The 17,909-nt window shown below is 40.5% G+C and overlaps 2 protein-coding genes across 4 annotated transcripts in view; one reads left to right on the top strand and one right to left on the bottom strand.

Annotated features, from left to right (window-relative positions):
- Nucleotides 1-562: 562 nt before the first annotated feature.
- ERP29 (endoplasmic reticulum protein 29) lies at nucleotides 563-8,522 on the bottom strand. The gene is made up of 3 exons (XM_006908566.3): nucleotides 8,301-8,522; nucleotides 3,854-3,992; nucleotides 563-2,045 (listed from the first exon to the last, which is right to left on the bottom strand). The coding sequence occupies exons 1-3, from the start codon at nucleotides 8,442-8,444 to the stop codon at nucleotides 1,543-1,545; spliced, it is 786 nt and encodes a 261-aa protein (XP_006908628.1). The 5' UTR covers nucleotides 8,445-8,522; the 3' UTR covers nucleotides 563-1,542.
- A 69-nt stretch (nucleotides 8,523-8,591) lies between these two features.
- Nucleotides 8,592-17,909, top strand: part of TMEM116 (transmembrane protein 116) — a 52,414-nt gene continuing 43,096 nt past the window's right edge. For 2 of the 3 annotated variants that reach the window (XM_025044533.1, XM_015586798.2), the window contains exons 1-2: nucleotides 8,592-9,070; nucleotides 17,753-17,799. In XM_025044533.1, coding sequence (XP_024900301.1) covers nucleotides 17,786-17,799 — 14 coding nt within the window. In that variant the 5' untranslated portion in view covers nucleotides 8,592-9,070; nucleotides 17,753-17,785. The remainder of the gene's footprint in view (nucleotides 9,071-17,752; nucleotides 17,800-17,909) is intronic. The other variant, XM_015586799.2, reaches the window with a different exon arrangement.

Raw genomic sequence — 17,909 nt, 5'->3', positions numbered from 1 at the left:
AATCTAGTCCTGCCACATAGCCCATGTTTCTTCAAGACCCTAGGTTTATAGTTAAGACCCAGCCTGGACCCATTCAGTGAAGTACACCGGATATGTTGTCACCTTCTTCCATTCCTCTCACAATTGAGATGAGAACACATTCAGGGACTGTGGATACATTTAGAGTTCTTTCTCTTTCTGCCATCTTTAATTTCCATAAGTTAGTGAATACTTAGTTCTTCAGAAATGACTGCTTTAGGTACATAAGAAAAAACTAGAACAGCTAAAGCAAGTTTAGCAGTGAGAAGCATCCAAAATGATCTCCCCAAGTTAATTAAAATTGAAATAACAAGTAGGGGGAATACTGAATTTGTTGGGCCAAATATATGTTCTTTTGTCAAATGTTGCAAGTACCTGTGCTGGATTTGGGCAGGCTTTTAGGTTTGAACATCTTTTACCTAGATGAATTGTTAGCCTAAGCTTCCACAATTGTTTTTGTTCAATCCAATTCGACACATGGATTTTCCTGCATATATTTTTGTTTACAGTGACTTTTACCAATCTGGGATAAATAAGAAACATAAACATTTAAGATTTTATTTGCCATCTCTGTTCAACTTAAATTTCTTTGGGTGCAATTAGACATATTTCAGGAGCTACAGTTTCATAATTTCAAATAGTTAAATAAGAAAGTGGGAATGTTATGAAGCTTATTGCAGATATTGCTCATCACTCACGAGAAGTTTCAAAGTCAGTACAGTGCTTCCTCCCTCTGCTTTTTAAAAGTTGGTGCTTACTGAGTAACTGACAGTGACAAAGTAACTTAACTGGAAAACAATCCCTTTTTTAATTTCCAAATTGAACTGAATTGCATCATTTAGGTATCTAAATCAAACTTGAAAAAACTTATCAGATTATATCAGCAAAACTATGAATTTGCTATATGTATCTCGTGGCATATGGAAAATTATTACACTGAAGTTCATTAACGTTGCCATTCAATTTTAAGGATGAGAAAATGGACAATGCAATATACCACCCACAATCAGTCCACTTGAATCTGAACACCAGTCGAAAGTAATAAAGGTAGCCATTGAGCTGGGACCAGTTTCCAGAGTGTTGTCAAGATAATCTGTTACCCTGGTAGAGTGGGGTCCATACCAGCTTAGATTAAAAATTCAAAAGAGAAAGCAGGTCATAGGCCAAGGTATCATTTGTAAAAGAAAACTGAATAGCTTCAGGTCCACTTAGCCAAAACATGGAAACTTTAATTGGATCAGAATTACACCTGTTAACGGTCTGGGCTGTACATTCTTTATAGCACCAATTCCTTCTGAGGGTGAATTTCACAAGCCATCTGAATAAGCGTTCTAGCTATACCCAGACTGGCTATAGAGATGTCCCAAGCATGGTCATATCAGCATCAATGTCCAGGCATGCTCAGATTTCTGGTTACTAGTGTCACTTTCCCCACCACTCCCTGATATCTCAGAAGGGTCTCACAGCCAGCAGGTAACTCTCCCTCCCCACCCTCACCAAACTGGAAAACCTTGGAGTGCCTTTTTACAGCTCCTCCTTCTCGGCCCCCTTCTTCTGGAAGGCAGTCAAGATGTTCAAGCTCTTCTGGAGCTCTTCCTTCTTCCCGTCGCTCATCTTGTTCTTCTCAATCAGCTTGGTGATCCGGGTCATCTCTGATGCTGGGAAGTCCTCGCCCTGGTCTAAGACCTTCCCCATGATCTTCAGGTATTGCTCGGCCCACTTCCTCTCAGTCTCCTTCACACTTGCGAGGTTATCCTGTCCCTGCTTCAAGAGGGCCTGGCGGGCCTCCACACCAGAGGCCTTAATGAACTCTCCAGCAAGGTTGTCGTATGTAGGCAGGCAACCAGGCATACCTAGGTAGACCCCATGCCCCTTTAGCCAGCGCTGGATGGCTCCAACCTTAACTGCCCCACTGTACAGGACTGGGTTCTCAAAGTCCCCATCCCGGAAGAGGTAGAAGACTGGGTAGTTCTCTTTGTCCAGCTTGTATTTCTCACTCAGTTCCATATTCAGCTTGTCACCATAATCTGTGAACAGAAATCAGATAGGAGGAGCAAGACCATGAGGAACGCAGGGCAGGAGACTGCCACGAGGCCTAATTGAGCTGAGAGGAAGAAAAATCACTGTGAGTTCCTCTGTGGCTTCCTAGCCATGTGGCACTAGTCATCTAACTGCTCTGGGTTTCATTTTCCTCATCTGGAAATGGGAATTCTTCTGAATATTATATACCCACTATCTGTGGGTACAGTTCTCTGTTGGGGGGTCTAGCTGTGATTAGGAATATCGACTTCAAGGCACTTACATTCTTCTAAGGGTGAGAAGAAAGATAATGAACATAAGTGATTAGTGTCATGATGAAAATAAAACAGGGTGATGTGACAGTGGGTAAGGAGGCCCACTTCAGGTGGTCATAGAAGGCCTCTCTGGAGATGACAAGAGGGTCCTAAATATCAAGGAGCCAGACAGGTGAAGATCTGAGAAGAGTGTCTCAGGTGGAAGGGACTGCAAGTGCAAAAGCTTTGAGGCAGGAATGAGCTGGGTGTATTTAAGGATCACAAAGGCCAACCGGCTGGAGCTTGGTGGGAAAGGGGAGCGGGTGGTAAGTAAGAGAGTGCCTACCGCACGAGGACTGCTGGAAGGACCCAATGAGGGGCTATGTGTACTTAACCTGGCAGAGTTAAGTACTGATTATGTGGTAGCTGTTAGTATTTGCTATGTCCTCCCTAAAAGGCAGCAGCAGTCCCAAGGACTGATGCTGTGACAACTGGTTTCTTAAACCTGTCAAGAAGAAATGGCTGAGACCATCAATTACGGGACGGTAGAATAGGAAGCATGGGGGTTCCAATCCTAGTTCTGCCACTTTAAACTCTACAGTCTTGAGCAAGTTACTCTAAGAATGTTTCTTCATCTGAAAATTGGGGGTCACAGTATTTCCTTCATAGAGTTTGTCATAAGGATGAAACACATGTAAAAACACTTAGCACAGTGACCTGTTTCACAGTAAACATTGAATAAATGCCAGCTATTATTATTCTAAAAGCCCTAAGGGAGTGAACGTGCAGTGACTCAGAATTGATCAACTGTCCTGGAGAAGAGTGCCAGCTATCTCTACCCAGGACCAGACTCTTGAGCTTACTAGGGACTGATGCATTCCAGCTGGGGGGAAGCTGAGAGAGGGAAGAACCCACTGCGCTTGGTTAACAAACAGGTGGAATTCTGGACGAGCCACTGCCTGCCCTACAGCCTTGAGCTTCAGTTTTAAGTATAAAATGGAGATAATATATCTCGCTCCTCAGGTAGGGTTCAAGTGAAGAGTAAAAATGCAATGTCTGTGTATATCTTTACAGACTAAACCACTACATGTTGGCCACTATTATTATTAAAGCTGTCACTGTGGTTGAGAACTGCCCTTGGTTTAGTGGCAACTCTGGTGGATTTGAGTTAAAGCCAAAACCCAGTAGTTTTGGTACAAAAGAGCTGAAATGAACATGGAAGCTTCGACTCTGCTGTCCCCTAGGAAGCATGGCACTCTCTCTGACCATAGTCCACTGTAAGGAGAGCTCCAAGTTCTCATATTAAGTTTAACGTCAGTGTGGAGTAGAGGGTGAAGGATGGTGGATTCTCTTTCCTCAGGCACCCGCAAGGCTGAGCTGAGGTTATGTGGTCACAGAATCTGCTCAACCTAAGCTTGCCGTGGGTACCAGACTGCCTGAGGCCATGACCACATATACACTCGTGTGTGGCTCAGGTGCTGGGCATTCCCCCTATAAGTAGGGAAATAATTCCGAGCTTCCTCCCTCTTTGCCCTCCCCAGTCGTTCTGGACTTGTCCATACCTGAGATCCCCACCTCTGCCACCAAGAGATCATCGCTGGAGGCCGAGTTTTCAGCCAGACGCTTGAACTCATCCTGCTTCTCACCGTAGGGGTACTGGGTGTCGAACTTCACCAAGACGAACTTGCTTTTGGGAATGACCTGAGGGTGTATAGAGCTGAGCAAGTGGGGGGGTTTTCCAGAGACCTTTGGGGCTAATTGCCTTTCCCAAGGGACCCTTGGTTAAGCAATGGAGTGGAAAAGCCTACAGAGGAGACAAGCTCTCACATACTGATACTCATTCATCCATCCATCCATCCAGCCAGCCATCCATTGATTCCTTTAACAATTTAGTGGTGCCTACTATGTTCTGGGTACCCCATTAGGTATTTGTTCACCATTATCAAAGACGTATAAAACCTCGTCTAGAATAAACAAAGCTGTGGATGTAGTAAGGCCTTCTCTTCTAGTCACTCTTTTGGTAAGGTTAAGGAAACACTTAGCACACACTTTGGCTCCTTCATGCCCATCATCCCAGTGGGCTTTTCTCAGTAAACACTGAACCAGAAATCTGACACCAACCAACCAACCAACCAACCAATCAAGCAACCAACCACCTATCTATAAAGGAGCTGGTACCACCGAGGATGCTTTGGCAATAGAGCCCAGAGTTTGAACTTTGCAATTTTGGGCTCAAGGGAAGTTACCGAAATGCCATGTTTGGGACAATGTCCTCTCCCTAGACTACAGCTCACTTTGGCTAGATCTCTAGATTCTGTCAGGGCCAATATTTTCAACTGTGAAATTCACATCACCATTTTAAAGTGTACAATTCAGTGAGATTTAGTGTATTAACAATGTTGTGCAACCATCACTAACATCTAGTTCGAGAACATTTTTACCACCCAGAAAGGAACCCTGCACCCAGAACCACACACCCATTAAACAGCCATTCCCTAATCTTTAACCCCAACCCCTAGCAACCACTAATCTGCCTTCTGTCTCTATGGATGTCTACTGATAGAATCATACAATATATGGCCTTTTATGTCTGGCTTATGTCACTTAGCATGTTTTTAAGGTTCATCCATGTTGTAGCACTCATCAGTATTTTGTTCCTTTTTGTGGCCAAATGCTCTACTGTATGGATAGACCACATTTTGCTTAGCCATTCATCAGCTGATGGACACCTGGGATGTTTCCACCTTTTGGATATTTGTGAACAGTGCCGTTATGAACTTTCATGTACAATTTTGTTTGAACACCAGTTTTCATTTCTTTTGTGTATATACCTAGGAGTGGAACTGCAGGGTCATCTGGTAATTCTACGTTTAACATATTGAGGAACTCCAAGGACTTCCTTTTGATGGTTTCTTCCAATGCACAGATTTCATCTAACAAACTGCCTTTGGTCAATAATCCTGCCTTCTCTTCCTCCTACAACTTTTTGTTTTTCTAACCAAAGTGATCTCTGCCAGTCAGTATTTCATCACAGGCAATCACTGTGATTAAGTCAAGCTGACATCACTCCAGTTTTTGTTAGTCCTTGTTCCCTATTGTGTTGCTGTCCATTTGGCTTTAGGTTCTAAAAAATATTTAATACTGCCTAGGGACACAAGGGAAGAGGGAAAAACCACCAAAACAGGTAATCTTTAAGTGGTCACTGGCCCCTAAAATTCTGAGCGCTGGGGGTCTAAAACCAGGGAAGATTTAAAATACAAATCAGATCACATCACTCCTGCCCAACTGGCCTTATTTCAGTTCAACACACCAAACCTATTATACCCACTTAGGGCCTTTCCGTTTGCTGTCCCTGCTGTCTGGAATGCCCTTTCCTCAATTCTTCCCATGGTTGTCTATCATTAAAAGTTCAGTTCAAATAACCCCTCCGAATGGAGAGACCTCCTCCACTCATACTAATACTGCTTCATTTTCATCACTTTCTATTTGTTACCCTGCTCTACTTTCTTTGCTGCATTAATCACTCTTTGAAATCCTTTGTTTGTCCTCTCCACTAGAATGCACATTTATGAGAATAAGGACCTTGTCTGACCTGTTTTCTACTGTATCACTAGTGCCCAACAGTACCTGTATGTAGCAGATGCTCCAAAAATAATTCCTAAAAGAACAAAGCTAGGGCAGACTTTGGTAGCACATGCTACATGTCCAGGGGGAAATTTTTAAAAGTACAACAAGGATCCTACCTGCAAGGAGCCTACATTTGTATTATGGAGTAATAGTAATAGTCATACGGTGCTCTAACATTGAAATAGAACTGATTGAGTGGTCTCCATCTTTTACTTTCACCATTCTTACCAGTGGCTGAATGGTTTTGAATGGCAAGCATTTACACAATGAATTTTGGTTTTAGTTTTTTACTCGGTCTGTACCTCTTAATTGCTTTAGGAATCTCCTCATCCTTGAGGAATTGGCACCACCATAACCTATATTTAGGCAACTTGCTTCTTCAATATACAGATGAATTCATTATTCATTTATTCATTGAATAAAAAAGGTATTGAGGGCCTATCATGTGCGAGGCACTGTTCTAAGTGAATACAGGAGTAAAAAAAAATGGACAGGGTCTCCTATTTCTAGTGACGGCGAAGGGCAAGAAACAAAAAAAGGCACTGGAAATCACGGAAAGGCAAAGCATGGAATGAAGCCTCTGGGCATGAAAACACTAGAAGCTCTCCTTTTGTTCAATGGCAATGAAGAGAGTGAGATTTAGAAAGGGACTGGAGAAACATTTGCTCATTCAACAAATTATTATTGAACATTTTCTATGTGATGGGTTACCCACTAGGTTGTGCAGTTGTTAAGTGAACAAAATAGGCAGGTAGCTCTTCCTATGCATGTAATATTCTAATGTGGGACATAATAAAGTAGACAAGAAAAAAATCAGTGATGAGTGCTGGAGTGAAGAGTGAGCAATCAAACAGGGGAATGTGACTGGCACTTTAGGCTGAGGGAGAGGGAAATCAAGGAAGGTCTCTGAGAAGGCAACATTTAACCTAAGCCTGAATGATGAGAAACAACCAGATTTTCAAAGATTGGGCAAAGAATGTTTTAGTCACAAGTGCAAAGGGCCTACGGCAGGAATGAGCTAAGAATATTTAAAGGACAGAAAACATGTGGCTGGAGTAGAGGGGCAAAAAGGGGGATGGTTAGGAGATGAAAGGAGAGAGAAGCAAGAGTCAGATCATGTAGGACTTAGGCTACTGTGTGGAGAATGGTTTGAGAGGCTCAAGGGTAAAAGCAGGGAGACCAGTGGGGTTACCGTAACGATATCCTTAACCAGAGGGCTAGCAGTAAAGATGAAGAGGCACCAACAGATTAGGAAATACTGTTCACTTTACAGTGCAGTTTCCCTCTAAGTCACACTTGGTCTGTAATGTTATTCCACTCCCATGTTTGGGGGTTAGGGGTGTCACTTTGCCTCTAAAGGTCCCCAAAGCATAGGGCGCTGTGGAGTGTGCCTGACAACCAACCAGCCATTTCCACTTTTAAATTCTTGAAATTCTGCCTTGAATGAGCCACAGGTGCCAAACGCACAAGAAACCCTTCTGAAAATAGGAAGAGTTCAACCATTTGAGATAGATTTAGAACTCAACTTCTTGGTTTCACTTCCTAGCAACGGGTACAGATTAAGAAAATAAAATGACAGGCTCTCTCTCAAACCCTTGGCCTGTCCATTTTGTAGGCAAATTTAAAAGCTGCCAGTGGGTGAAGACAGGTGCGGTGGGGGCGGGGGGGCGGTCGGGGCTGCATTCAGCTCTCAACATTTCCAACGACCATTAAGTCAGGCCAGGACCCCACATTCTGTAAATACGGGGGTGGGAAGTAGTGGCGAATCCTTCCACGTCTTGACACGATTTTAGTCATTTGTCCCAAGTCCAAGATATTCCCTACAGGGTGGCTGAACCGAAGTTTATTCTTAATGCTTGCACTTTTCAAGGAGATTCAGAATATCTGGCATTTTTTGCATATTGCAAAGCAAGCTGCAATTCAAGCCAAGGGAAATGGGGCGCAGAAATGCATGCTCACAAGCCGGGTTTCCACCCCTCCGCCCAACCACAACCAGAACTGTGGCGACCGGCTTGCACCGCCCTCCGGGTCTCCCACTTGGAACTCAAGGATTGGATCTTGCCCGGCACCGCCCTCTCCCCATAGGTGAGGGGAAGGGGTACCCGGTTCCCTGGGCTGCATCTCGGCACCTCTTTTGCAAAGAGGAAACAAAGTACAAATACTGCTAAGGCAACAGCGCGCAGGGACCATGGAGCACGGAGACTCCATGGTCATGATATGGTCTCGGTACAGAGTCCCTCAGCCCTTTGGATGGTGGGAAGCCCCGAGATCGTCGATACAGACCACCTCCTAACAGCCCTCTGTGCCCTATGTCCCCCACAGGTGTGCGCTCCCCTGGGCGCTCTGGCTGCACCTGCGCGCGATGTTCTCCGCCCCCGTTACCTTGTAAAAAGTGACTGTATCCAGGGGAAGGGCACCCTTGGTGTGCAGGCCGCTGCCGCCCTGCGGAGCGGAGAGGAACAAAAGGAACAGGAGAAGGGGAAATAGTGGGGAGAGAGAAGCGGCGCGTAGAATGGCGGCAGCCATAACGCCGGACTCTGGCAGTGGAGGAGCTAGGAAGGCTGTAGTGGAGAGAGCGCAAGACGGGAGTCACGTGACCAGTAAGGCCCGCCCCAGAGGCTCACGCGCGCCTACGGCGAGTGGGTGGGGCCACGTGAGGGGCGGGGAAATGGGGCTGCCGCGCGCGCGCACTCGGCGAAACGCAAACTGGCAGAGCGTGGGGGAGAACGGAGCGACGTGTGTTGAGGTCGTAGGGGAGGGCTGCGCACGCGCACTCGGCGAAGCGCGCCGCCTGCCAATCCTTTTCCCGTGCTCCTCCGCGTGAGGAGAGGCAGGAGGCGCGAACTTTCCGTCTTTGCCGCTCTTGCTTTGCTGTGTTTCGTCGTCTTCGAAGATGACGGTGGCCACTCTCATTTCTTCTTGCCTTTGGTCCGTCGGGCAGTCGGTTAGGATCCGCCACTGCCTTCGGTTAGTCAGTCGGACTGTGTTACTACCCTTCACTCAATTGGCCCAGTAGTACCCTCAGGCAGCCATCCTCCGCGACCTCCCTTAGCCAGGCCCAGAGCTGGCCCGCCAGACTTGGCTCTTCGTCAGCACGGCAGTCAGGGTCACTCTTGCCCTCTGCCTAGTCTGAGAGTTGGGCCTACCCTGAGGTGAGTGTCTCACCTGGGAGGCGCCAGGCTTCACTGAAAATTTTTTTAATTACAATAGTTCTATTCAACAGATACTTGTTCAGGATACAGTTTGTTTACACCAGATCTTGGGTTTGCCTGCCGTAGGAGACAGAGCTATGTACTGAAGGAACTCATAGTGTCGGCGGGAGGAGACAGGAATAGTAATATAACTCATAATATTAACTGGTAGAAAATAAGACTAAAAACACAAATTAAGAGGCAGTCAATCCTGCTCAGAGGAAGTTATTATAGTTAGGAGGCGACTTTTGAATTGGATCTTGAAAGAAGTGGAGGCATTTACGAGGCAAACACCAAAGGATATTTCTAGCAAGGGGAGAAGCATGATGAATCTGTGAAGATTATCTGGGGCGAATTGTAAAGGGTTTCATCAAGCTAAAAGGTTTGGAATCATCAAAGGTTTTCACAAGGAGAGTGACGTCAGATTTATTGTCATTCAGGAGTGAAGACAATGGCTTGGAAGAGTGAAGGCTAAAGACAGGGAGACCAGTTAAGAGTTTTGCAGTAGTCTAGGTGGGAGAGGTTAAGGTCCTACAATAGGACATAATAGTAGGGTTGAAGAAGTAAGTGTGGAATTGAGAAACTTTTATGTAGGGGAGAATTCACAAGACTTGATGAACACATGGATGTGAGGGTAAGGGAGTAATATAATGCTAAGAGGTTTAACACTGTTAACATTGTATGTGTCCAATAAATGTGTGTATAAAATAGTATCAAAGATAATAAGATCCAATCTTGGGCAACCAGTTTGGATAGAAATTTTGAGGGAAAGACTCTGTGTGTGTGTGTGTGTGTGTGTGTTTTGGGGGAGGTTTGGAAATTTCGAGTTTCCCGTAATTGAGTAAAAAGCTACATAGACGAATGATAGAAGTTAGAAGAGGGGAAAATTACTATGGCTAAGGTGGTTAAAGAAGGCTTCATGTAGGGGGTGGAAATGGAGTTAAGCCTTGGAAAGAATATTTTAGGTGGAGAACAAGAAAAGGAGCAAAAGTGTGAATAAGTGTGACACCGGAGAATGACTGGCTTGGCTGGGGAGTTCTCAAAACAGTAAGACAGTTTTAAGCTCAGGTAGGGGACAGTCTTGAAAATTAAACTAAGAATTTCCTTTGTCCTGTAGTCAATAAGGAGTTAAGAGTTTTTAGTACACTTTATAAGACATTTAGACTGTTTTTAAGTTATGCACTCTGATATGTACATACTTTGTATGTATACCTCGTTAATATGATTGATCAGGAATGACTTCCTAGTCATGGCTGGTTTAGAAGTAGGTTTTGAAAAGAAGGATGTGGATTGGTTGGAAAGAGAAGGCTAATATTTGTACTTTTTCTAGGAACTGCAAAAGTACAGTGATTATCTCAATGCTTTTAATAGCGTCCTGATCTCAGTCAGTTAGTTACCTCATGATATGATTAGATTTTTGGCTTCAGGATCTTGACAATCTACACAGATAAGCCAGGTATAATTCATATTTAGGAAGTCATAAAATCTCACAGTTGACACCAATGTGGAAAATCAAAAAGCTCACCCTGGGTATTGTATGGAGATAGGGAGTAGGAGCTGAGACATGTTACATGAGTGTGCACATGACTCAGTGTAGCAGCTGGAGTGAGGAGGAAGAAAAGTGGCATGGTCCGTTAAGTCCATTAGTACATAAACTGTCCCATCTTTTTCCTAACATTATCAAGCCAGTGAGCCCACAGTCTCACCGACTTCTTTGTTATTCTTTGTATTCACAAGGCATATTCCTGCCTCAGGGCCTTTGTACTGGTTTTCTCCCTTTGGAGCACTTTTCTTCTATATATTCATGTGGCTGGCTCCTTCACTTCCCTCAAGTCTTTGCCCAAATGTCATCTTCCTAAGATCTACCCTGACCTTCCTTTAAAAATTGCTCCTCCCTGATACATTTCTGCTTTCCATCTGTTATTTTTTCTCTATAGCACTTTTCAAATTAACATACTGTATAATTTGCTTATTTTTTAATTATCCGTTTCCCATGAGGGCTGGACTTTTGTTTTTTTATCTATATCCCCAGCATCTAGAACAACATTGGCACATGGTAAGTGCTCAGTCAGTACTTGTTAAGAGGAACTAGTCCATGACTGTCTCTCAAAATTACACTGGCCTTTTCTACATTCTCTTCTTAGACCGCATATTGTTCTTCAGAGGTCCCTTAGAGCTAATTGTTTTTTTCCCTGCAATGTTTTGTTGATGTTGATATTAATTCTCTGACATAGATGTCTTAACACTTAAAGCAGATTTCACCTGTTAAAAAATGTTGTAGATGGAAGGTTTACTTCATAGTACGATTTTCTCCAAGCCCTTTCTTTAAGAATTATTTAAATATTTAACAGCTATTTACTGAACATCTTTCATGTGCCATACACATCTAGAGGTAAGGGTTATACCGATGAACAAAATAGATGTGCTCCCTGTAGTCTTTATGGGGGAGACTATAACATTAAAGAATTACACAAATAAATATATAATTACAAATTGTGATAATTTCTAAGAAAAATGGAAAGAATATGAAAGAATATTGAAAGAATATAATGGGAGATAAATTTGGATTGGAGTTCATGGAAAACCTCTACAAACAGGTATATTTAAGCTAACACCTAAAGCATGAATACGATTCAGCTCTCAAGGAACTTAACCTAATGAGACAGACATTAAATAATTATATTAATAAAGACAAAATTGCAGATTTTTCTGAATCATTTTAGGAAAAGAAAACAGCATGAGCAAAGGTTCTAGGGTGAAAAAAAGCATGAAGTATTTGAGGAACTAAAAGAATTCTACTCTGGGATCTGTCCTTTAGTAATAAAGTCATCAGCACAGAAGAAGATTATATGTGCAGGGATGTAGAAATTTTTACTGCAGCATTGTTTGAAGAAGCAAAAAAGGAAGGAAAAAAAGTGAAAAAATCTGAAAACAACCTACATGTCTAGGAAATGTTGATAAATGACCTTATGTGGAATATTATACAGCTGTCATGTGGGTTAGAACTATTTCTTTTAAAGTGAACAGATATCCATGAAATAATAGCTGAGAAAAGCAATATATACAAAAATATATGATCTCATTTTTAAAAACTTACTACCATAAGAATAGCCCCCATAATGTATGTATATATTTGGATATGTTTTAATGAGCATAGAGAAAGATGTAGAGAAATACACCAGGCTGTTAGCATTGGTTATAGTCCAGGGGAGTGGAGAGAAAGAAAAAAAGACTAACAAAAGGGAAGAAATTATTATGGAATAATGTTGAGCAAAAATGTATAATATAAAATACTAGCTGTAGAATTACTATATGTACAAATTGAATTACTATATGTAGAATTACTATATGTACATATAGGCATGGACAAGGACTTAAAGTAACCAATAAATAAAACATTGTTTTGACTAGACGAGATTTCAGGAAATTTATTTTGAATTTCTGTTGTTTTAATATTGTTTTTCAATAGTGTAATATTAAAAAACTCATGGAGTTTTTAATATCCAGGGACCAAATCATTTCAGCACAGATATTTTTCTTTCTCCTTTTATCCCACTTTTAATTCACGTTATTTCATCATTACGTACTCTTGTAAGCCACAAAAACAAGATATTTTGGAATTTCATAAGTGTTACATCTTTAAGGTGATATTTGAGTTTATACTTGATGAATGAGAAGGAGCCAGTTATGTGATTATCTGGGGGAAGAGCATTCCAGAGAGAGGGAACAGCTATTGCAAATGATCTGAACTGGAAAAGTTCCTTGACATGTTGGATTACCCAAGAGTGGTGGGCAGACCCTAAGATGGCCCCCAATGATTCCTGTCTCTTGATTGTCGCACTCTTATGTAATCCTCAACCCTTGAGTGTTGGCAAGATCTATGATCAATAGAATATAGGAAGGGTGATGGCAAGTCACTTCAGCGATTTGGTTACGTAAGATCGTGACTTCCATCTTGCTAGGAGGACATCTTGCAGAAGTCCACGTGGCAAAGAACTGAGTGTAGCCTTTGGCCAACATTTAGGAACTGAGGACCTCAGACCAACAACCCTCAAGGAAATGAATTAGACCAACAACTACATGAACTTGGAAGCAGATCCTTCTCCATTTGAATATTTAGATGAGACCCAGCCCTGGTCAACATTTGATTACAGCCTTGTGAGAGAGACTGAAGCAGAGGACCCAACTAAAGCTAGTCTTGGATTCCTGACCCACATGAGATGTAAGATAATGTGTGTTTTAAGCCACCAAATTTGTGGAAATTTGTTATGCAGCAATAGATAAGTAGCATACAATTTGATAATTATGCCTACTATATTTTCTTTTAAGTCATTGATGACAGTGTTTCACAGAACAATGCCAAGTCAGAATGCTGGTTCACTCTACTAGAAGTCATTTTTAAATCGATATTGATCAATGAATTAGCACTCCCTTGGGTTTATTTGTTCAAGAAATGCCCTTATAATGCTTCTACTTGGTCTATTTCTCATCAAATGTTTTGTCAAAATACCATATATAACTATGTCTAATAATTCTATTCAAAAAGAGAATAGGGTTAGCCAGGCATGATTATTTATAAATCCTTGCTGACTTAGTGGTTACATTTTTCTAAGTGTTTAAAAACATATCTTTTGGATAGTTCATTCTAGAATCTTATCTGGGATCAATGCTAGGATCTTTCACTTATGGTTTGCAGATTCTATCCTTTCTCTTTCTAAAAATAAAGAAAATTACTTATCACCAGTTTTCTGCAACTTCTAACAGTTTTCCCATTTTTACACGAACTCTCCAGATTTCATTCAATGGTTTACTAGGTTAACCTCCAAACTTTATCAAAGTCCTGGAGTGTAATTTGTTCAGGCCAGGAGTGGTGGATTCATTTAGAGAAGTCAGGTGCTCTTCTACAATCTTTATCTTCAGTTCCCTCTTGCAATGTTTATTTTACACTTTTTAATCTAAGTATTACTCTTTTTCAATAAGAAAGACAGAAACATGTTATCCATTAATCGTTACACCATGCATTTCAGCAATGGGACATTTCCTTGTTTTTGTCTCAAATTTTATTTTTTTGGCAACAGCTTTATTGAGATATAATTCATGTACCATTATAATTTATCTGTTTAAAGTATACATTTCAATGGCTTTTAGTATATTCGTTGAGTTTTGCAACCATCACCACTAATTTTAGAATATTTTTGTCACCCTGAAAAGAAACGCTGTGCAGTCATTCCCCATTCCCTCCCAAACTACCTTCCTGGTTCTAGGCAACCACTAATTTACTTTCTGTCTTTATAAATTTGCCTATTTTAGACATTTCATATGAATGGAATCATACAATATGTGGTCTCTTGTGACTGACTTTTTTCACTTAGCATAGTGTTTTCAAGTTTCACTCATGTTGTAGCACGTATCAGTACTTTCCTTTAAATTGCTGAATAATATTCCATTGTATGGATAGACCACATTTTATTTATCCAGTTGATGGACATTTGTATTGTTTCTACTTTTTTGTCTATTATAAATAACACTATGAACATTTGTGTCCAAGTTTTTGTGAGGACATATGTTTTATATTCTCTTGGATATATACTAAGGAGTAGAACCGGATTTATACCTAGGAGCTGAGTCATATAGTATATGTTTCACCATTTGAGAAACTGCCAAAGTGGCTGCAGTATTTGACATTCCCATCAGCAGTGTATGAGTGTTCCCATTTCTCCATATCTTCATCCACACTTGATATTGTTTATTTTTTTTCTTATAGCCTTCCTAGTATGCCATCACATTGTGATTTTAATTTATATTTTCCTGATGGTTTATTATGTTGATCATCTTTGCATGTGCTTATTAGTCATTTGCATATTTTGGGAGGGAAAATCTCTATTTAAAACTTTTACCTGTTTTTAAATTGGGTTATATTTTTATTGAGTTGTAGGAGTTCCTTATATATTCTTTATACAAATCTTTTATTAGATATATCGTTTACAAATATTTTCCATTCTGTAGGTTGCCTTTTCACTTTTTTGAGAATATTCTTTGAAGCAGAAAATGTTTTAATTTTGAAGACCAGTTTTTCTTTTGTTGCTCGCTCGCACTTTTGTCTAAGAAGGAATTGCCTAATAAAAGAGCTCTCAATGTCATGTTAATTTTTAAAATTGTCTTTCTATTTTCTCCCATTTGCCAGTTCCCTGTTAGAATACTATAGGTGTTAAGAGTGAGAAGTCAAACTGACAGAGTTTGAATGTTGGTATTACCACTTGATAACTCTGTAACCATAGAGAAGTGACTGTTTTAAGTCTCAGTTTCATCTGTAAAATGGGAATACTACTACTTCTTACCTCATAGGTTGTGTTGAGGATTAAAATGCTTAGAATGGAGCCTTACATATAGAAAGCACTTAATAGTTGGCAGCTGTTATTACTAGAAACCTCCTTTGAGTTGAGTATTTTTGCTTAAATAGAAATATTTGACTAGGCAGGTATTTTTCTTGACTTTGTATCCAGCGCATTAACTTCCTCGTGATAGAAGTTTAATGAATATCTGTTAACTTAAGTTGATATGTAATACATAGTAGCCCATTATGTTAATTGAGAGCTGGGATGTGTTTGACCTTGCTAAGGAGATCAGTAGAAAGAGGAGAAGAGAAACTGGAAGTAAATATCACCCACTTCATCATCTGGGCTTGAGTTAACCCTCCTGGAAAAGGAAGATGGGAAGATTGTTTCTAAAGGCATTTCAAAGAGGATGGTGCTGAATATCCAGAAAGCATAAGACATTTTAGAAGGGATGCCAAAAGAGAAAAGTTCTATCAAGAGCAGCAGATGGATCTGGCATGGCCGTTCTCTGAACAATTTGAGATTTGTTCTTTACTGAGACAAAGAGTCCTTTGTCCAAAAGCATTCTTGGTGAGACTGTCATTAGTCTCCTCACCCTTATTACATGGATATATGATTAAGGGCCTCAAAATACTCCCTAAGTCCTATGGTAGGGATTTCTGATCCAGAAATTTACTGTTATTTTTAAAATTTGTTTATTTAATAATTTAAGGAAAGTGATTTAGAGCTTACCTCCACCTAACAATCCATCCTCTACTCCACATGACATTCTCAACCTCATATGAATAGTCATATATTTAAATTACTCAAGCCCTGCAAATGACCTAATTTATCAATAAATATTTGTAGAATATATGAAAGTATGGTTAGATGAAATAACTGGTTGCATAAATGCAGTGTTCTTCCTTCTACTTTCTCCTTCCCCCAATCTTTGTCCAAATTTTACCAGTTCTTAAAATTCTGTTCAAATACCAGTCAGTGTATATTATTTTTATGTGCAAATAATTTGAAATTTTGTAATTCAAGCCATTTTTCCTATTATAAGCTCATGGAGGTATGAGTTTGTATCTTATTTGTCTTTATATCTTCCATAACAATGCTTTGCATAAAGTCGCTATATAAACATACATATATTAGATGAACTGTGTAATTTAATTATATAATTCTGGTGGGTATTTTTGGTACAGAATATTGGAGATGTTAGTATTAAATGAGACATTAATAACTTCACAGCTTTTTCATGATATTACTAAAAATTTATTGTTTGAGTGAATGTGCAATCTCTCTTTCTCATCACAGGCTTCTGTCTCTAAACAGGGACAAGTTTTAAGCAAACCTCCGTTCCCCATTTTTCTCTCTCTATCTCTCTTGCAGCTCTATTTACCTTTTCACTATGACTCATTCTCTCTACTTTTTATTATTCCTTCCTCTTGGCCCTTCTTACAATTCCTAATGCTTTTTAGAATTTTGTTTCCTTGTCACCTGCTCTTTCTATTTTTGTTCTTTCTGCTTGACTTTCTCCTCCACTTGTTGCCACCTTCTCTCTCCTTGCCCTCAAGATACAGGGCAGGATTGGTTAGGGAGGAGTCCAGCTAGAGTAGGGGTGGAGCCACCTGTTTACCCTTTGGAGATTCAGAACCTGACCGAGAAAGATCGGGCTACTTAAGTATAGCTGGGGCTGAAGTCCCTATGGCCTTCCTACTGGAGGCTAGCATTCTGGAGGACAATTTAGACTTGGTAAGATTAGAAACTGTCCCTCTCTTCTCTTTTTGCTCCCCCTTTCTTCCTCAATGTTCTGTATTTTTCATTCATAATATCTCTCTCTCCATACGATTAACTTTTCTTCTTCCTATTTCTCTATTGCTTAGTATTCTGTTTTCCTCTGTCAGCTCTGCCAGTCAACCGTATTCAGTACTTGTTTGCCTTTCCTGTTACCCATTCTTTCCATACATTTGCCCAGTCTCTCTGAAAATTTAACCTTTTCTATTTCTTCTCCATTTTATTCTTTTATTAATTTTCTCAAACAATTCTCTTTTTTTTCACTCAGTCATTTTCTATTCACCTCTCCATTCTTTTTATCTGTTTCCCTGAGATGTAACAATAAAAGAGGAAAAAAGGAACCACTCTGCCTTTCCAGGGGCCTATTCACCACCTTTCTACTCATTCTGAGACATGCAGTGTGTTTTGATTAGGCACTGAAGAAGAGTTTGTGCTCTGCACATGTAGTTAGTAAACAGTGAAACTTAAGTAAAGTTGAATATTAAATGTAAAAGACTTCATTTTGTTCTCCCTTTCTCGTTTTGTTTAGGTTTATTCTGCAATACAGTGGATACAGTTTGTTATGGCTACTCTGAGGTAAGTTTATTTAATCTCATGTAATATGACTGTTTAAAACTAGTATAAACAAAACTGGAGAATCCTGACGTTGTCTACATTTTTTTCCTCTTGGGATTTGCTTTTATTCT

Source organism: Pteropus alecto, unplaced genomic scaffold, assembly GCF_000325575.1.
Source record: "Pteropus alecto unplaced genomic scaffold, ASM32557v1 scaffold113, whole genome shotgun sequence".
Classification (NCBI taxonomy): Eukaryota; Metazoa; Chordata; class Mammalia; order Chiroptera; family Pteropodidae; genus Pteropus; species Pteropus alecto.
Note: the sequence above shows the minus strand (reverse complement) of the source record. Positions and strands in the feature narration are given on the sequence as shown.

Excerpts from the sequence above, each read along its gene's own strand:
- ERP29 (XM_006908566.3), bottom strand. The coding sequence starts at position 8,444 with ATGGCTGCCGCCATTCTACGCGCCGCTTCTCTCTCCCCACTATTTCCC. Across the intron at positions 3,993-8,300 it reads ATACAGTCACTTTTTACAAG|GTCATTCCCAAAAGCAAGTT; the intron begins GTAACGGGGGCG and ends ATACACCCTCAG. Across the intron at positions 2,046-3,853 it reads GGCAGAGGTGGGGATCTCAG|ATTATGGTGACAAGCTGAAT; the intron begins GTATGGACAAGT and ends TTCTGTTCACAG.